Source organism: Balaenoptera acutorostrata, chromosome 20, assembly GCF_949987535.1.
Source record: "Balaenoptera acutorostrata chromosome 20, mBalAcu1.1, whole genome shotgun sequence".
NCBI classification, from domain to species: domain Eukaryota; kingdom Metazoa; phylum Chordata; class Mammalia; order Artiodactyla; family Balaenopteridae; genus Balaenoptera; species Balaenoptera acutorostrata.
Window position 1 is genome coordinate 23,140,212 of NC_080083.1, and position 21,037 is coordinate 23,161,248.

The 21,037-nt window shown below is 36.1% G+C and overlaps 1 protein-coding gene across 2 annotated transcripts in view; it reads right to left on the bottom strand.

The window, feature by feature from the left end:
* Positions 1-21,037, bottom strand: part of USP32 (ubiquitin specific peptidase 32) — a 197,899-nt gene that overhangs the window by 15,589 nt on the left and 161,273 nt on the right. Inside the window, exons 16-27 of one of the 2 annotated variants that reach the window (XM_007190263.2) lie at positions 20,022-20,139; positions 16,687-16,841; positions 15,417-15,498; positions 14,542-14,616; positions 13,925-14,063; positions 13,556-13,661; positions 12,318-12,491; positions 11,323-11,497; positions 10,636-10,787; positions 9,402-9,513; positions 7,918-8,129; positions 1,894-2,078 (exon numbers count right to left, since the gene is read on the bottom strand). In XM_007190263.2, coding sequence (XP_007190325.2) covers positions 1,894-2,078; positions 7,918-8,129; positions 9,402-9,513; positions 10,636-10,787; positions 11,323-11,497; positions 12,318-12,491; positions 13,556-13,661; positions 13,925-14,063; positions 14,542-14,616; positions 15,417-15,498; positions 16,687-16,841; positions 20,022-20,139 — 1,685 coding nt within the window. Of the gene's footprint in view, positions 1-1,893; positions 2,079-7,917; positions 8,130-9,401; positions 9,514-10,635; positions 10,788-11,322; positions 11,498-12,317; positions 12,492-13,555; positions 13,662-13,924; positions 14,064-14,541; positions 14,617-15,416; positions 15,499-16,686; positions 16,842-19,979; positions 20,140-21,037 lie in introns of both variants that reach the window. The other variant, XM_007190262.2, reaches the window with a different exon arrangement.

Sequence of the window (21,037 nt, forward strand, 5' to 3'; positions counted from 1 at the left end):
ACCTCTAATCTACTTTCTGTCTATAAACTTGCCTATTCGAGATACACCTCATAAAAGTGGAATCATACAAACATTTGTCCTTTTGTGTCTAGCTTATTTCACTGAGTGTAATGTCTTCAAGGCTCATCCATGTTGAAGTATGTATCAGAACTCCATTCCTTTTTATGGCTGAATAATACTCCACTGTATGTATATACCACATTTTGTTTATCCATTCATCTGTTGATGGACTTCTGGGTTGTTTCCACCTCTTGGCTACTGTGACCCACTAGATACTTTTGAAGAAAATCAGAGGCATTTTATCATTTTCATCCATAAATATTTCACTGTGTTATCTCTAAAAGATAAGCTCTTATTATTCTTTGAATGTCTGTAGGACCATCTTCTCTTTAACCTACTCTAACCTCTGTGTCTTCATCTACACCACTCCACTAAAACAGCTTTTGCAAGGTCACCAAAGGCTGCCATTTAATCAAATCCAGTGGTCAATTCCCAGTCCTTCTCTTAATCTCTCTGTAGCATCTGGAAACTGATCAGTCCTCCCTTAAACACTATCTTCACTTAACTTCTGGGACACTACTCACTCCTGGTTTTCTTCTTACTTCACTGGCTGTTCCTTCTGAATCTCCTTTGTTGTCTCTCCCTCCACTATTCAACCTCTAAATGCTGGAATGCATCAGGAATTAGATCTTAGGCATCTTCTCTCTTACTATCTAAATAATATCAACTGGTCTCAGGGCTTTAAATACCAACTATTTGTTGATGACACCTATATTTATACCTCCTGGAAAGACCTTAAGTCTATTTCCCACTTGAAAATATAACACAGATCTTGAATTTAGCTTGATTCCTGTCATCGCTTGCCAAAACCTACTCCTTCTCCAGTCTTCCTCATTTCATTAAACGGTACCAGCATTCACAAACAATTGTTCAGGCTGAAAATCTAGCTTGGATTCCTCCTCCCCTCATACTCCATATCTGATTCATTAGCAAGCCCTGGGAAAAGTCCTCATCTAGAAGCCTTCTAATTCAATTAGATTTTCACTTCAAATTTAATCTTGCCCTATTGTCATTTTTACTAAACACAACATTCATCAATTAAATCACTTATCTATTATTTGTACTTTTCCTTTAAAATTTATTTACCTTAAGCCTTATCCTAATTATCAAAAGACCCTCATACCATAACAAATAACCTATCAGCAAAAATAATTTCTTTACTCAGTTAACACAGAAGCAGAACTCCCACTTGCACCATGATAACAAGAAAATGATCTTCAATTCAAATGAGATATAAAAGGCAACACAATCCCAAAGATTATTAGAAGTAAATACATTTACTAATCCAATAGAACAGTGGTAAGAGGAATGGAAAAAAAACAGAAGATGCTTATTTTCTTTACCAAGACTTAGGAAATTACTCATTGTTAAAATGACATGGTAGGGAGATAATCCAACTGAATCATTGTTATGGCATGAGACTTTTTCAGAGTTCATGTATAGATATGCACGTATAGATACTGCTCCCATTTGGAATTTCAGAGGGTTGAGATGATGCAAATTTCCTGGTGAATTCATTCTCTCTACTTTTGTAGTAACAGAAGCCAAGGATATTACCTGAAGCATATAAAATACTAGCCAGAAAGATTTAGGTAAGAGATCAGAGAATACAACGATTATTAGACACTGGAATGTCTAGGTGATGAAAGGAAGGTGTACAGTCTCTCCTACTCAAAAGACCAAACCAAATGGTTGAACTGTATGTTCTCTGGATGGTTCTTCAAGGAGTTATTAACCTGACATGGAATGGGTTCTATAAATCACACAGAATTTACATAAATTCTTTTTCTACATTTGGAAACCAAAGATCTAGGAAGATGCCCTGAAACTCACCAATCTTGCGCATGATTACTAGCTTCCTGAGGTGGGAGTGGGCTGGCTAATCGAGATACTTGAATCCAAACCGCATCATACAGGTCTTTCTTCCGGGTATGCACAGTACATGGAACAATCAGAGGCATTCCAAAAAGGCTGGGGCGATTCTTCTGAGATGACAGGAAATACAGTTCTGTCCTCATCTGTATGTACAAACAAGAGAAGAAAGAGCGGAGAAGATAGGCCTCTGATTCCTCCCTTTCATTCTTCTAAGACTGCCAAAAACAGGCATCACTACCATTTTCAACTTAGTCGCTATCACACTTCTCTTTATTTATAGGACCATCTTTTATTAATATGAAGAGAATGGTTATTCAAACTGGAATCACTGAAAGGTTGAGGTATTGCCAATTTCAGAGTTGCTCTCTATCTATCAAACTTGGGTTTTCAGCATTTAATATTTTCAAACTGCGTAGGTTTCTCTGATAAACATTTCTCACACACACAGAATCATATGTAAAAAAATTAAAAATCATATTCTTAATTACACGATAGGATAAAAGTAAGGTAAACTTTTGAAACGTTTGCTTTGAGTATGTTAAAGGAGATTTTTTTTTTTAATTTTATAGCTACTTTATTTATTTATTTATTTATTTATTTATTTATTTTTTTGGCTCTGTTGGGTCTTCGGTTCGTGCGAGGGCTTTCTCTGGTTACGGCAAGTGGGGGCCACTCTTCATCGCGGTGCGGGGACCGCTCTTCATCGCGGTGCGCGGGCCTTTCACTATCGCGGCCCCTCCCGTTGCGGGGCACAGGCTCCAGACGCGCAGGCTCAGTAGTTGTGGCTCACGGGCCCAGCTGCTCCGTGGCATGTGGGATCTTCCCAGACCAGGGCTCGAACCCGTGTCCCCTGCATTAGCAGGCAGATTCTCAACCACTGCGCCACCAGGGAAGCCCAAGGAGATTTTTATTATTTCTTAACATGGAGATACTGCACAGAATTAGCTTGGAAATCATGGCTTAAAACATAAGTTCAGTATAATAGAAAGGTTGCTGGTAGTTGCAGGATTACTCAAAAAAGCTGATGAGCGCTTGGACGTTTAATTCTTTAAGTTTGGTCTTTATATAGTAGAGAAGCTAAGCCAACAACTTATAAACCCACTAGTTTCTAAGTGAAAAGACTCTTATTTCAGATCCTCAAGTATTTTATTTTGCCATTATTCACTTAAGATTAGCTAAATACATGATTTTAAGACCCCATTTCATGTGTTGGTAGTTATATTATTATAAGACCCACAGAAATGTGGACAGAGTTCAGAACTATTTTTTAAAAATCAAAAAACTTAGATGAGTTTTTCTCTCCTAAAACTTCTACTTTTCTTCCACACCAACTCTCGGTAGATGACTTATTTTACTAAATAAATGAGGTCATTTAAGCAACTATTTCTTACTCTTCTCAGTGTATTTCTCTTCTTTTTTTTTTTTTAATTAATTTATTTTTGGCTGCGTTGGGTCTTCGTTGCTGCGCGCGGGCTTTCTCTAGTTGCGGCAAGCGGGGGCTACTCTTCATTGCGGTGCGCAGGCTTCTCATTGTGGTGGCTTCTCTTGTTGCACAGCACGGGCTCTAGCTGTGTGGGCTTCAGTAGCTGTGGCACATGGGCTCAGTAGTTGTGGTGCACGGGCTTAATTGCTCTGCGGCATGTGGGGTCTTCCTGGACCAGGGCTCAAACCCGTGTCCCCTGCCTTGTCAGGTGGATTCTTAACCACTATGTCACCAGGGAAGTCCCTGTATTTCACTTCTAAACCCACACAATTTTCATCCTCTTGAAGGTAACTTCTCCCAGGGCCCTGTGGCCCATACCTGCTCAGCATGCTCCCAGCTTTACTGCACCAGGAATTGTCCTTTTGTCCTCTCCTAACGATTTTTTCTCTAATCTGAAAAAACTCACTTGACCTACTGTGCTAAGTTCTTGCCCTATTTCTTTACTTGGTTACACAGCCGAACTTCTCAGTTTTCATTCTTTTTGATGTCTCTGGCCTATGTAACCATATCTTTCATTCTTAATTTTTTTTGAAACTGACTTCCCTTTAGTTGTTGTGTCAACACAACACTATTTCTCCCTTTAGTCTCTGAATATTCTTGCCTGTGTTACCTTGCCTTATTCCCCTTCTTTTTCTATCTTGTAGAAGGGAGTAGAAGAAAAATACTTTCAAAGTAAGTCAACCATGAGATCAAAGGGTCTGAAAGAAGGTGGCAATGAAAATGATGAAAAATGGTAAATTCAAGTAGTATTTTGAAAGAAGAAATTAAAAGGCATAATGATATACTGAATATAGGGTTTTAGAAGGGGGAAAAAATTCTAAGAACACTTCTAGCCTTTAGCCTTTAGCATGGAAGAACGGTGTTGCCTTTCACATGAATAATGGGAAAAGGGAGTTGACTTGGGACAGATGGTAAAATCAATTTTAGGCATTCCCCAAAGAAGCTGCTAGATCATGAAGGAAACTGGAAACAGGGAACTGGTTAAAAGGTGAAAATTTAGAGCTGATAATATGGCTTTATGGTCCAATAATTACAAAAACCTATATATAATGCTTTAGCACTTACAAGCACTTTACGTAACATATACATGATAACTGAAGAGAGCTGTTCTCTAAGAAAGATTAAAAATACATCAGTGTTCTTAATATATAATCTGATAATGCTCCATTAAAAAAGACATGGGGAAATGAATGAATCACCCCAATTATTTTAGCTGATGGGACCTGTTGGAGCTGTGCTTAAACAAAATTCCAAGACACAAATATATCCCTTAATTCTCTAGGATGTCCACTCATACAATCCTGTTTAGAATATGTTCCATAGAACATTGTTCACATGGTCAGAAAATCACTTTAACTCGGGAGTTACTGATTCAAAGGAGGGAAAAAATGCATTTCAAAGAATTATCACAGAGCAAATAGTTGTGTAATCACCAGTCAGGTCAAGAAACAATTCAGCCAGCACTCCAAAGCCTTCCTCTTGCTTCCTCCCAATCACAAATTCTTCCTTTCTCCTAACGGTAACAGTTTTTCTGAATTTTATGGTAATCAATTCTTTGCTTTTCTTTATCATTTTACACCCTACGCATAAACAGTAAATTTCATTTTCCCTGTCTTTAAAGTTTTTATTTATAAATAGAATCATATTATTGGTATTTCTTTTGTGTCTGGCTTCTTTCCCACATTATGTTTATGAGATTCATTTACGTTGGGTATAACTAAAAATTCATTCATTTTCATTGCTGTATAATATTCTATTATATGACCATGTCTCAACTTCCTTATCCTTTCTACTACTAATGGACATTTAATGGCTTTATTTTGTGTTTTCATAAAAACACAAAATGGAATAGTGGAATTACTTATCTTTAATTAGAAAACTATTTTTACAAGTAGCCGTATTAATGTACACTCTCATCAGCAGTGTATGAGAGTTCCTGTTGCTCAATTATTCTTACCAACACTGTCAACCTGTTTAATAATGATAACTATTCTGGTGGGTGTGCAGTGATATTGTAATGTGGGTTTTTTTTTTTAAATTGTTCAAAGATTTTTATTTATTTATTTATTTTTTTAATTTTTATTTTTTTTAAACATCTTTATTGAAGTATAATTGCCTTACAATGGTGTGTTAGCTTCTGCTTTATAACAAAGTGAATCAGTTATACATATACAATATGTTCCCATTTCTCTTCCCTCTTGCATCTCCCTCCCTCCCACCCTCCCCATCCCACCCCTCTAGGTGGTCACAAAGCACCGAGCTGATCTCCCTGTGCTATGCGGCTGCTTTATTTTTGGCTGCCTTGGGTCTTCGTTGCCGCACGCGGTCTTCTCTAGTTGCGGAGAGCGCAGGCTGCTCTTCATTGTGGTGCGCGGGCTTCTCACTGTGGTGGCTTCTCTTGTTGTGGAGCAAGGGCTCTAGGCTGTGGGCTTCAGTAGTTGTGGCACACAGGCTCAGTAGTTGTGGCGCGTGGGTTCTAGAGCTCAGGCTCAGTAGTTGTGGCGCACGGGCTTAGTTGCTCCACGGCATGTGGGATCTTCCCGGACCAGGGCTCGAACCCATGTCCCCTGCATTGGCAGGCGGATTCTTAACCACTGCGCCACCAGGGAAGTCTTTGTAATGTGATTTTAATTTGCATTTCCCTAATTAGTAGTGTGGCTGATCACTTTTTTATATGATTATTGGCCATTTGGATATCCTTTCTGTGATGTGCCTATTTAAGTATTAGCCATTTTTTTATTGAATTGTTTTTTCTTAGTGACTTATAGGAGTCCTTTATATTTTCTGGATTGAGCCTTTTTGTTGGTTACATGAGTTACAAACATCTTCTACTACTAGGCTTGCCTTTTATTTTCTTAGTGATCTTTTGATGAAACCGAAGTTCATAATTTTAATGATGTACAATTTATCAATCTTTTCTTTTATGGTTAGTGCTTTCTGTGTCCTATTCAAGAAGTCTTTTTCTCTAAACCAAGGTCATGAATATATTCACGTTTATTATCTTCTAGGGTCTGCTTTTCTGTTTTGCTTTCATATTTAATTCTGCAGTCCACCTGGAATTGATTTTTATGTGGTGAGAGGTAGGTGCGTCAAGTTTCATATGGTTATTCTATTATCCCAGCTCCATTTACCGAGAAAACTGTCTTTCACTGCTCTGTAATGCCATCTTTGTTATAAATCAAGTGTTCATACATATGCGAACCTGTTTCTGGGCTCTCTATTTTATTCCATTGGTCTATTTGTCTTTTCTCACACCAATATCACAATGTCTCAAGTATCATTGCTTTATAAAATCATGATATCTGGTAGCTCAATTCTTCATGTTTTGCTCTTCTTCAAGACTGTCTTGGTTATTTTAGTGCTTTGTGCTTCCATATATTAAAATCAGCTTATCAAGTTATACACACACAAGCATACACATACAGAGTATGCATTTTTATTGGGATTGTGCATTGAATCTGTAGATTTGTTTGTGGAGAACGGATATCTTTGAAATACTGAGTCTTCTAATCCATGAATACGGTCTGTTCCTTCAAACATCTGAGTCTTCTTTAATTTTGAGCAATAATATTTTATTGTTTTCTATACAGATACCTTGTATATTTTTTGTAAAGTTTATTTCCAGGTATTTAATTTTTTTCTTGGTACTTCGTTTTTTGAATAAGTGATAATTTTATGATAAATGATTTCTGTAGTGAATTTTGGTGGTCCCCAAAAAGATATGTCCACATCCTAACTCCTAGAACTTACGAATGTGACCCTATATGGCAAAAGGGTTTTTGCATATGTAATTAAATTGAGATATCATCCTGGATTATTTGGATGGCCCCTAAATCCTATGACAATTGTTCTTAACAGTGAAAGGCAGAGGAAGAAGGAGAAGAAGGCCAAGACAGATGCAGAGATTGGAGTTATACAGCCACAAGCTAAGGAATGCCTGTACAAGTTGGAAGAGGCAAGAAGGATTCTCTCCTAAAACCTATGGAGGGGGCACAACCCTGTTGATGCCTTGATTTCAGACTTCCGGCCTTCAGAACTGTGAAAGAATTAATTTCTGTTGTTTTAAGCCACCAAGTTTGTGGTAATTTGTTACAGCAGTCCTAGGAAACAACTTGTCTTGCCCAAGAATCTTCTTGTTTCTCCCTCCAAAACAAACAAACAAAACCTTCTCCAAAGGCATCTACACTTATATGGCGGAGAAGATGTACACGGCTACATGAACATATAGGAGCCACAAACTTTTTAAAGACAGTAGTACTATATTCAGATGCACCAGCTCTCTTGTTGCTGCCTGATACATGAGTGAGGAATGTCATTTCATACGTAGGCCGTCATGTGTGATATTAAATCCTGGCTGCAATCAGTTAGAACACACCGCAATCACTTAGAACATAACACATTGAAAGTGCACACACTGAAAATGTTGCAAAGACAGAAAATGGCTGTTTCATAAATAACACTGGCAAGACCTGCAGTAACTTGCCTAACATTAAACTAACCATTTTTCGGTGGACTGCAATGATGTAGCCTGTAAAGGAACTGTCAGGAAGAGATGGCATATGACCATTCACCGTTCCATTTGTGAAGCTTTTCTCAGTTCCACATGGCACAACAGTGTTTGGCATTCCATTGGGGATGAATATCGATCGAGGCAGGTCCCCATTGGTGGTTAGGGTGAACATTCCATTTGTAGACGGGGAAGAGGAAAAATCTACAAATTCAAAGATAAGTATAGCATCACAAGTCTGTGGTACCTTTATCTTTGCTCTTTTCTCAAATATCGCTGGGACCCAGACCACTGACAGTCTCTTTTAACAGAGGACAGGGAGGAATCATGGGTCAAATGATAATTCTAGATTAATTGGAAGATTTTAACTTCAGATTTTACCTCGATAACTCACACTTCTGACTAAATGACAAAGCACGAGTAACTGACAGAAAGAGTAAGTAGAATTTTTTCAACAGTCTTTATTAGCTCCGTGTTGTGGCACGAAAACAGTTCTACTGCTTTTCTTTTTCTTCTCCTCTAAAAATTCATTTCTCCATTCTTCTAGAAATGTTCTAAGATGGTAGTCCCTAGCCAGATGATGGGTTTTTAAAAAATTGTTTAATTTTTAAAAAAGACTATTTTTTAGGGCAGTTTTAGACTCAATAAGATAAAGAGCAAGGTAGAGATTTCCCACCTGCTGCCTGCCCCCACCCAGCACAGCCTCCCCCAGTAGCAACCTGCCGCACCAGAGTGAAACATTTGCTACAGCTGATGAAAGTCACTGCTTTTTAAATTAAAATTAAATTAAAAGTGCATTTCCTCCCTTTCACTAGCCACATTTCAAGTGCTAAACAGTCCATGTGACTAGTAGATAACTGTATTGGATGGCAAAGATTACAGAAACTTTTCCTCATTGCAGAGAGTTCTACTGGACAGTGATGATAACCAAAAAGCAATGTTAAATCATCCACCAACCCAACCATCAGTACCATCTACTGAGTGCCAGTGACAGGAGCCTCATTCTCTCTGAAGCACGTTATAGTTGGGGAATGAATCTAACTGCCAACAGTATAAAGAGGAGACAAACCCCACTAATGGCCAAAAAGACTCACTGGATGACCATATTAAATCACAGGCAATATTAGATAAACAGATTCCTTTTTAGTCAAATTTATTATTTTGTTTTCTCATAGTACATTTCTCTTACACCATCTGTTACCATGTTAATATTAGATAAAAGAGTTAAAGGAGATCTGAATTCCAGTGGTAGATTTAGCTAATAACTACCTATCTAACTTAGTCAGGTTCTCTGAATTTTAGGTTCCTCACCTATAAAATGAGGATTTGAGATAAATGATCACCAAGGTTTCCTTCAGGCTCCAAAATTCTTTTGCTCTAATATTTTTAGCCTAAACAAAAGCCTGAAAAGGATGACAACCCTTAGACTGTTATTCAAAGCTAAAATCATGAGAAGGAGCTCTAGTTCTATCTTACCTGTCTGTACTGGACTAGGAGCTGAAATTGGAGATCCAGGGACGGGAATTTCAAATGCACACAAAAATCCACTCACTGAGAGTCGTACTTTCTGGTTGTCCTGAGGGAAATTCTATAGAAAAAGAGGCGAGATGAGAAGGGGGAGATGTTTCAGATAAAATGGAGAATCACCTCTCTGATATATCTGAAGCAAATGTCTTAGATCCTTTTATCAGTAAAACAAATAAGATGTCCGAATAATTTTTCTAAAATAACTATAAATGAAAGCTTGATAAACTAAGTGAAAACTAACCTTCCTGACAAAACCATTATCCCCTTTCATAGGAGGACAGTATGATGTGTATAATTGACTTCTTAAGTTTTGTCCGTCATTTCAAGAATCTAAACCCAAAATCCCCAGAGAGATCTCACCTCCGCATTACATATGAAGAAAAATGTCAAAGAGGTGGGAGTTTGTTCAGAAACCCCGAAGATGAATATAAATAATACCAGTGGTAGGAGCTCAATTCAGGGTAGGCAATATATCTATTAAATTTGTTTCTCCAGCTGGTATGCAAGAAGAAGTGATTTGTGTCACTTTGTCTTTACTCTTTAGTTTCTTAGTCTGTTGAAAGGCCAGGTATATATATTCATAAAGGTACTAAAAAAAAAGTACTAAAAGAACACATTCATACATACCTAAAATACTTTAAGAATTCTAGCAATAGTGGTAATACAGAAGAGCTGTTAGGTGTAGCAGCAGCAGTCACTGGGGGTAAATCTAGACTGTAGTGACACAGCTAGATCACTCCGTATAGGTAGCTTTGGGCTTACATATTTCCCTTCTTTAAAAGTACCACCATTGGGACTTCCCTGGTGGTCCAGTGGTTAAGACTCTGTGCTTCCACTGCAGGGGACATGGGTTCGATCCCTTGTAGGGGAACTAAGATCCCGCATGCCATGCAGTGTGGCCAAAAATAATAATAATAATAAAAATACCACCATCATTATTACTCTTTTATTCTGGTGGACAACTCTTTTAAGTTTCTTCTAGAACGAAAAACTTCACAAATTTTTTTCCAGTTTTTGTTGTGTTTTATTATCTCCCTTGGTCATTTGACACAATAATTAATTGAGAATTATTAATTATTATTAATAATTAATAATAATACTTATTATTATTAATTATTATTAATTAACTGTGATCTCTGAAGGATGGAATCAAGAGTTTCCTAAAAAGAACAGTTAATATCACCTTTATGTTGGAACCATGTACTTCTGCAAGAAGGATCTGTTCTGATTTAAGTCCACAGAGATCGCTCAGCTGTTTTTTTAAACCTGTGTACTTTTCATCCATATTCAGTCTTAGTCCATATCGTATAGGGGTAGTACCATCCAACGTAATAACTAGTAAAGAGAAAAGGTTTTTTACCAGTAAAATTCAGGTTTCATTGAAAGCTTTACACTGTGTGTGTCTGTGTGTGTGTGAGAGAGAGACTTGGAAACAGCAAATATTTCAGTCTAGAACTTTAATTTTATATGTAAACACTACAACAGATGGTGCTTAAAGATAATCTTAAGTAAAATCATTATTTTTTGAATATTCATCTGATACAGAAGTGTGAGTGGCTTTGCAAGATTTTAAAGAGAGTTCCTGGCACATTTGAAACTAACAGAAGACTCAATGGGCACAAAAATGGACCCATGTTCCAAGTCTTTCAAACCTCAAATCATGCCTGAAATTAGATTGTTAAATTGTAACATGCTCACAACACTGTAAACCAACTAACACCAATAAAATTTTTAAAAAAATTATAACATGCTGACTACCAATCTTTATGAGAACGCATTATACACAAATGACTATACTTACAAATTCAGGCTGCTTGAATAAGGTAAAAGACAATGGAATTAAATAATTTTTCATAACTTTGCGACCCACCTGTTATTTCTAAGTGCATATAACTGTCCATCGGTAGTGGCAAAGACAAAAAATTGAAAGGGTCAAATCGGACACTTATATGCCCACATGTCTTGCATTTGACTTGGGACCTTAGCTGCCCATGGAACAAATCCACAACGATTGATCTATTTCTCCTCAGATGGTTGTCCCAGGCCTAGCAAGAAAAAAGATTAGAGAAATTTTTTATCTCCCCAAATTCAAAGAAAATGGTTAAATATATTAGATTTAAATGTCAAGAATATAACCCTTAAAAAAAAAAAGCTTTGTGCCTACAAATTTACAAGTCGGATATGTAATTTAAAATATATTGCCAAAAAATATATATATATATTGCCTATTGAGATAGTAGAGAAATACATAAAATACTTCAAGAATTCTGGCAACAGTGGTAACACAGAAGAGCTGCCAAGTGTAGCAGCAGCACTCACTGGGGTTAATCTAGACTGTAGTGACATAGCCAGATCACTCTGTATAGGCAGCTTTGGGCTTACGTATTTCCCTTCTTTAAAAATACCACCATCGGGACTTCCCTGGCGGTCCAGAATAGAATGTGATTCTTTCTGCTCAATCTATAAAGTATTAAATTCAGATGGAAAACCCTATGTTTTTCTTTCTTCTTACCATGGTAACAATGATGAGTTCTTTGTCCATTAAAAAGCGGAAAAAATATGCCTATTGGTCACTGTACACATTACTTTAGCAATTATGGGGGCTCCTAAATTTCTACTGAATAATTATTCCTACATCCTCTCCCCCAAATTTACATTGAAGAGGAAACATTTTTCTATTTTCATTAAAGATGCTTTGTTTTAGGATTACTGCACAAGAAATAAGCAGAGAAATATAAATTCCTTCATTTTCGCAGTAAAATTCTGACCGCAGAACAGTTTAGTTAGCATTTAAGTTGTGCAACACATACTTGTGGTCAGAATATTTTATCTATTGCTTACATTAGAAACTCAAAACTGACAAACCTCTGCAGCTACTTCCCAGTCTGGTCGGCCATCACTGTCCTTTAGTTCCACATATGGCTTCTCATGGACTCGGTTGAGATCTTCATGAAGACCATCCAAGAGAAAAGCCAGAAGTTCTTGGGAGTCTTGTTGCTGGAACCCATTAAACCTGGGAGCATATTTTGCTATGGTCCACTATAAATATAAGAGGAATCAAACTCATTATTTGCTATCTCATAAAGTTTAGAATGAACATGCCCATAATTCTATTAGAGGCATTAGAAGAAGATAAATAGTATAGTATTTAGTCTGTCTCTATTTCAGCAAATATATTTTGGATAATCATGAAATCTTTCTAATCTTAATCTCAAATGATGTTCCCTCCCCCAGCCCCAAAAAAGTATTATGGCCAATCCTATGTCCTGGTTTAGCATCATATAAGCAAATAGTTCTTTAGGTACATAGCTATTTAATATACAAGATGGAAATAGTAAAATAGCATTTGCTCACATTGGAAGATTCCCTTTTATAATGTTTTCTTTTACAGTTAGCTTTTCTGGTCTTGTTGTATCCTAACTTTTATTATTAGAGGCAGAATAGCCTCATGTTCAACTTGAGGACTTAGTAACTAGCTTGCAACCTTGGACAAGTTATTTGACTGCTATGAGTCTTAGTTTCCTGAGCCATAAAATGGGGATAATAATGTTGCTTTATACTGTAGGGCCATTTAGAAGATTAAATGAGTTAATACACAATTATTACAGTGGTAATCCTAACATCAACTAGAATTCACTGCATATGATATTAATGTCAAATTTGTATCCATTAATTACATTCTTTCTTTCTGCTACTTTTTAAAATTCTACAGATAGAACTAATTATCTTAGTAATGTTAAAAATGTACTGAGTATCATTAATTAGACTCAGGTCTACCTTGCAGTTAGAATACTGCTAATAGTGAAGGATTAAGAAAGAAAGGTTTACTGTATATACAAGTAAGATACCTGATAAATTAGTAAAATGAATGGCATCCCAAATTTAACTATACTTTTGATCTTTTTCTACCCACTATGTCTATAGTAGTATTTTGCATATATGTTAAGAAGTAAAAGTATCTGACATCCAGTTTATGCCTTGTGAAGGACCCAAAAACATTACACTAAAACTAAAAAGCTAAATATAAAAAACACGTAGAGAAAAATAATTACTTAATAACTGCTTAGGACTTAAATACCTTTATATTATTTTAACATGCTTACCCGAAGCTTTAATGGGGCAACATTCTTCTGAGTTCCACTCCAAAGTTCCTGTACTAAATCCCCATAGCATTTAGCCATATGCCCCTTCATACCAATGGGATTTGTCCTAGAAGTTTGAGAGGAAAATTTGTTGCCAAAGATTCTTATAAATCACAATCATGTGGACACAGAAGTGCCTAGAGTCTGTTTTCTCACATCAAAATATCTTTTCAAAATAAGAGAAGTAGCATTTGGTCCTTACTTCATGCTTAATAGGGCAAATAAGATTAAGACTTTCCTCCCCCAGGGTGAAGAAAGAGGAGATTTAGGTAATGTTGCATTCATAGCAAAGTTATAAAAGTTAAGAGCCAATGACTCAAGGAAGATTACCTGTTGAGTTCATAAAGATGTCTCCCTGAGATAAAATACTGTGTCAGTGGCTGTGTGTTACTAACACATTGGATGCTTGAGTTCATGAAGCATGTGTTTCCCAGGTTACTCAGACCTGTGGCCCCCTTTTCTGTCGGAACTGGAACAAACAACACGAGAACGGAAGCCTAGCTGTAGCAAGATGTCATGACCAAACAGTTATTTGTATTCAATGCAATGATTTTTATAACTCTTCTAATCAATTAAATGGAGCTGATATTTCTCTATTGGGTCTTGCAGTGCTAAGTAGAGGTTTTTTCATGGAGCATCATCGGCAATCATGATAATCTACGCTCATTTGTAATCTAGAAGCAGCAGTGATTCTCTTTAATTGCTATGATCGTTTTTTAGAGTTCAAACAATTCTCTCCTAGAATTATGTCTTTCAAAATGTATACATTATTTAATTGCATGGTTAGAAAGAAATTTGATGCTTCAGGAAAAAGAAAAATAAGAGGGGGCCTAATCGTTTTTGAGCTAGAAAGCTACAAGTTGTTAAGACTTCAATAGTTGAGGGAAGGAAAAATAAAAGAATTATTTTAAGATAGTTTGTTTAAAAATAATATACTGTAGACTTACCCTTGTGTCTATCTATTTTACTACTGTTTGCTATAAAGGACATTTCTTCAGGCCAACTCATATCTTTGTTGCGAACTGGAAAAACAGAGACAGCAATGTGTTAATTTCTTATCTATTCAAATCACACCCACTAAATTGCTTCTGTTAAAAAAAAAAGTTCTTATTTCTAAATCAGAAACTGAAAAAAAAAAATCAAGTTAATTTTAGTAACTGCCTCTGAAACCATTCCAATTCTTTACACCGGAGACTTTACTGGTTAGAATTAATTAGTAAGCTAATCCCTCAATTACATACCTGAAGTAAAATTATACTCAACCATCTATAGAAGGAATTAAAGTTCTTAAACTTAATACATTGGAACTATTACAATGCTTTCTTAAATTGTGACAACTCCCAGAGTAATCTATTCATTTTAATACAGAGGCAGCTAGGAATGTTTCATGAATCTTGATGAGAAAAGACACACTAAGTTTTCAATGATGTGTGCATGCCAGTGTGTAAATCTATGCTTATGTTGGTGAATGACTAGTGTTGACTAATGAAAAGCCTGCACCACTAACTATGCAAGAAAGTCTCCTGACAAAGAGGCAGCTTGAAAATTTTAAGGAGCTGTAAACTTATAACTGAATTCACTTGTTTTTACCCACCGCTTCCACCCTTGCCAGCCAATGAATGTAGACATGTTTTTCTCTTAAAGCAATACAAAGAGTATTACATTACAGTAGGATTACATAAGGGTTTAATGGGTTTTCTTTACTATATAGAATATAGTGATCAAATACCAGTTGGAAAAACTATAAAATGGATTATCAGTAATTAAATCTTTAAATTCTTCCCCTAAAAATCTAATACAAATGCATGCTTCCATCTTGTACCTTCAATTACCAAGTGCTGCTCATCCTGGATTTTCAAATATTCCAATCTATGATCCTCATCATCCAGAAGAGTGAGGTAATTCTGTATATGGAGGAGGAAATGTTTTGTTAATTTAATTACTAAACTTGAAACAAATATGGAAATAAAAATGAATGACAATTAAAAACATCCTTGTAGTTACATAACTCGTGACAGATATTTAGCGTATTATAGTTATTCAGAAATGCTCATAATTTTGGTGGCAAAATGAGGGAAAGACAATGTATACTTTGTAAACACATACTTTATGTCTCTAAAAAAGTTATATAGGATTTGGGGGAGACCAGAAAAGACTCATCACACATCAAACCAAAATTCATTGAGATTTAGATTTTCTGAACAGCTTATAGAAAAGAAGTTTTTTTTAGTATCTAGTATGAAATTCAGTAAATGTGCTTGTGGTCAAGATGGAACTTGATTATTTACTAGGAACTGAAAATGTAAAACCAAATGTCATGCAATAGAATTATACATTTTTGTTGATGCTCACCCTGTCTAAAGCACTCAGAAAATTAATTCATTTAATTCTTACAACTATCCTAAGGGAAATACTATTATTTTCCCCATTTACTCATGAGAAAACTGTGACAGAGAGTCAAGGGACTTGGCCTTGTTTATTCAACTAACAGGTGTGAGGGCCAAGATTTAATCCGTGGCAGTGTGGCTCCAGCGCCTCTGCTCTTAACGTATTATACTATTGGTCACCTCTCCATGGTGACCAAAGGAGGATGTAAGAAAGAAGGAACTAGGGAATAAAGAACTGGTTAAAACTACTTATGATCCAATTTCAGAGTATTAAGGGAAATATATTGCATGTGTTAGGAAGAATATATAAGCAATTAACAGCACTGCCTCTGAGGAGAATGGAAGATAGGGGTCAGAGGATGGAAAGGAAGAATTTTCACTATATACTTTTGTATTGTTTGAATTTTTTTAACATGTATATAAGTTACTTTAAGACAAATCAAAAATAAACTATTTGTTAAAAAATATTTGCCATTACTTTATAATAATAATCTTTACAAGATGGTACTGTCCATGATTGTTATTATGGGTTTCAGATGACAAATATCTACATGTATGCATCCAGTAATTTAAAAGTTGAAGTTTCCACTGCGATTCCAAGACAAGGCTTTCAGAACAATTAGTGCAGATAAAAAAAACCCATACTTATGAAACATGGATTTAACACTTAATCAGGACTTTCCTTGACTCCGACATATCTCTTACCTCACTGTTGTATAGCCACAGGCGCATATCTTCCTCTTTGATGCGCAGCCTCTGAGATAGATATTCATGAATTTCCTTGATGGTCTGCATTCGACTAAAACAGCCTGTATAGGCTAAGACCCGCTTTAATGGTGCATTCGGAGAAGGTACATTTCCTATGGTCATAGTAGTCACAGTAAGGAAAAACGCAGATGTAAAAAAAAAAAAAGCACCCCTCTCAGCAACGGGGACCATACTATTTTTGGACATGATGAGAAATGAGAGTTACAGATTTAATAATTTTATAAATTAAGACACTTTAAGAGAAAGCTTTAAAATGAAGATAGGAGAACTAAGTGTCTTAGAGTAAGCCTTAACTTTGAAAGGAAGAACAACAAAATTAGAGGCCCAAATAATTGGCAGTATCTGGATCCCAAGAAGAGTGGCAAATCTCAACGGGCATCCGTATCTAGGCTGCCCTCAGCTGGGTCACACTCAATAGCAAAATCAAAACTCAGTGTAAGAATGGGGAAGATAAAATGGGACTGGATTTGAATTCCACAGATAGATAATTGGATTTACCTGATCTACTTTCTTAAAATAAACTGTCTTTGAGTTACTAATCACATCACTCTCATTAAATAGCCCAATTACCTGGCACACTGGTACAATTACACAAGAATTGTTACTTGTACTTAGAATTCCAAGTAGGCATAGATGTTACTTGGCCAAACAAAGCTTTAAAGTGAAGCCAAGAAACTTCCCATGACAAAAAAATTGCCCTATTGAAAGGTAGTAAGGGGGGAATCATATGGCCTGCCCACCCGAAAATAGGAAAGCAGACGTGACCTTGAATTCTTGAAGGGCTCAAGGTGGAAACAAAGGCAATAAGAGGAAAGAGTGAAGACTGAAGGAAGAATATATCAAGTCTAACCACATACTTCAAAAGAAAAGGGTGACAAAATGACAAGAGATTATGGAAATCAAAAACAGGTTGCTAAAACAATCTGCTAAACCCTGGGTAACTACTCAGCCAAAAATCTAGACAAAAGCTGTAGCTTAAAATGGTCATCTCTGCCTATGGGAGGTTATAGTTTACTGAGCAACCCAAAACTAAAATACACTTAACATATCAATATAATCCATGAAGGGTAAAATTATACACTCCAGGTAGTTTTCCATCCATTCAATGGTGACTTAGCTTTTTTCCTCCCATTAAATGTGCTTTGAGTCTTTACCTACTAAACAGAGGAGAAAAGTACTGGCATCATCCACTTTTTCAGAGCTTCCAAGAATTAACTCACCTAAAATAAGCTGAAAAATCATCTAACAATGACTTCTTGTCTGTTGGAAAGGCTACAATTAAGTCATTGTAACTGTGGCAAGGTTTGTATACCTGTCATTCCAAAAGGAATAAAAGAGCCTAGTAAACAGCTGTGATAAATTGAGTAATGAGAAAGATGAAAACTACGTTATGGAGAACAAACCCAACTATGATCAATTTTTAAACATCTAGCAAAGCAAATCATTTACTATCAGCAAGCAAAGGATAATCCCTAGAAGAAAACAAAAGAGCAAATTTCTCCAAAAACACATCAGAGGATTAGTTATAAGATTACAGCAAGAAAGCATATTTTTATAAACTTCAAAATGATTAATGATTGATTTCACAACTAATTAGTAAGAAATAAAATTTCAAATTAAGAACAAATTTGGAGCATAATAACTACCCAGTTCTAGGATTCAGAAGCATTTGCAAGTGTAGTGTCCAAGTCAATTTCTATTGTCCTTAAGCCACATAAGAAATTTGTTTGAATTCTAGACAGTTTTTGTAGCATAGCTCATTAAGCAGGCAGCCACTTATTATACATAATTTCGTGCTTTTGAATAGCACCAACAAATCTAGTGGAATTTACAGAAGCAGCAAAAATCTAGGATCAGCACAAGAGTTACAAAGAATACTTACTAAAAGCGCAACAACACATCTTGCCTCTCATGTTATCTTTCAAAGAGAATTGAAAAAGATATGTACTAAGGGTGCCATGGAAGCAAGGCAAATACTATTATTCAATGGAAAATTAAATCAAGAGTGTTTCAGAGAGATTCTTATTTCACTGTTCCTTGATTTTAATGTGTTCCAAGACAAAGTTTGGTTAGGCAGAGGCCACTGCTTTGCTATAATTCTTACCAAACAGTATGTGTAAGAATCTCCATATATTATCTGAATACAACCTTTAATGAAGACATAAAACTACTCTATTACATTTCAAAGGAGGGATGATACTTTATAGGGTTGGTTTGGGTTCAAAGGTAGTTCTTTCATCTTAAGTTATATTAATTATAACAACATTCTGGCATTGTTAACACAGTCTGGGACTTTGTGTAAATGGATGAACTCATTATTTTTGCTGAAGAAGAACTATTTCAAATATTTGCAAGGCAAGAGCATTGAGCAAGTCCGGCCCATCAATAAAATTTAACCTCACAGATCAGCTCGGTGCTTTGTGACCACCTAGAGGGGTGGGATAGGGAGGGTGGGAGTGAGACACAAGAGGGAGGAGATACGGGGATATGTATATGTATAGCTGATTCACTTGGTTATAAAGCAGAAACTAACACACCATTGTAAAGCAATTATACTCCAATAAAGATGTTAGAAAAATAAAATAAAATAAAATAAAATTTAACCTCATAGAGAAATCAAAAGGGAACTTTTTGCATGTATTACATTAAAATGAGAACTTATTTATATGTCATTTTGATAGGCTTGATGTTTTTGAAAGAAAATGTGTCCATTTCATTTTCAAAAATGTATCTTTTCCTTTGTATTATCAGTCTGTTATAAAGGCTCCTTGGACCTAGTATGAGAAATGTATCATGTTTTGTTAAAAAAAAGCAAAAACCAAAAAACAAACAAAAAAAGATGATATTGCCAAAGAAATTACTGCTTAGAAATTTGAGTGGAGTTGAAAAGACCAGTCATTGACTGGCAGACTCTAATTTAGGTCAAGCACATAATTTACAATGTCTTGTTCTCAAAGAAACAAAGTAAATAAAATTTACTTATACATATTATCTTTGTATGTTTACAAGCCAAAAAAGGGAACAACACTTCTCAGTTTGCTGCTGAGATTTTGCCTCTACCCCATCTAGTTCTTGCGCATGACCGTAGATCTAAGCCCCACAAGTGATTTACTGATTCTGTATGAAAACAGATGAAAATGTGTATTAGTACAGTGGCACCAGACTATGAGCAAATTGGTTTTTATTTTTTTAAGGAAATGCGTGGTATTCTTGCTGCATTCTTAAGTTACCTCTTGGTAAATGCTGAGGAAACATTCTCAGGCTCATCATACCCATATTCACCCAGATGTTAGACTGCTGTGTCCGAGTGGCAGGCTGCTGTCTCAGGAAGAGAAGATAGCGAGGAAATAATTCCAGCTCTGGGATTTCTGTCTTGCTATTCTTGATTACCTATTGTTTTAAAAGACATAAAGTGATCACTGTAAAAGAAACAAAACTTGCCATTTTTTACCTAATTTCTTAGATTTATTATTATTATTTTTTTATGAAGGCCTTCTGTCAACAACTGTTGTAGGAAGGATTCCAAATGGGGAATGAGGCTGAATTTGATATTTTCTAAAGCCCCTATCAACACTACAAGTTCAGACTGTAAGGGTTCATCAATAAATGCTGAGGAAGTCAAAAGAATATCACACATTTTCCTGGTTCTCAGGAAACTTACGATTATGTTGAGGTCTAACAGACAAAAAACAATAGGAGAAAAACATAAAGTTGATTAGAATTATATTTAACTTTGTGTTAAACTTTCAGTAGTACTAGCAGAATAATGATGTTTGAGGAGGTAGGTAGGGAAGGCTTTACAGAAGAGGTAGGAATTGAGTTGGTCTGGAGGAATGGTAGGTGTTATGGGCTGAGTTGTGTCCCCCCAAATCATATGTTGAAGTCCCAATTCCCCGTACTTCAGAATGTGACTGCATTTGGAGATAGGGTCTTTAAGGAGGAAATTAAGGGTAGGCCCTAATCTAATATGACTGGTGTCCTTATAAGAAGGGGAGATTAGGACACAGACATGCAGAGGAAAGACCATGTGAAGACGCAGGGAGTAGATGGCCATCTACAAGCCAAGGAGAGAGGCCTCAGAAGAAACCCACCCTACCAATACCTTTATCTTAGATTTATTTTTAAACTAAAATATTCAATAGGTTCACTGCCTATGTTTCAGTTAGATTATAGAAATTCACAGGTTTAAATTACATGGGTTTAAAGACCCTCAGCCTCCTGCACCTAAATCCATTTTCCAGGATTAGGATTCCTGGTGGGTATTTTCTCCCCTTTCATTTAAAAGCAA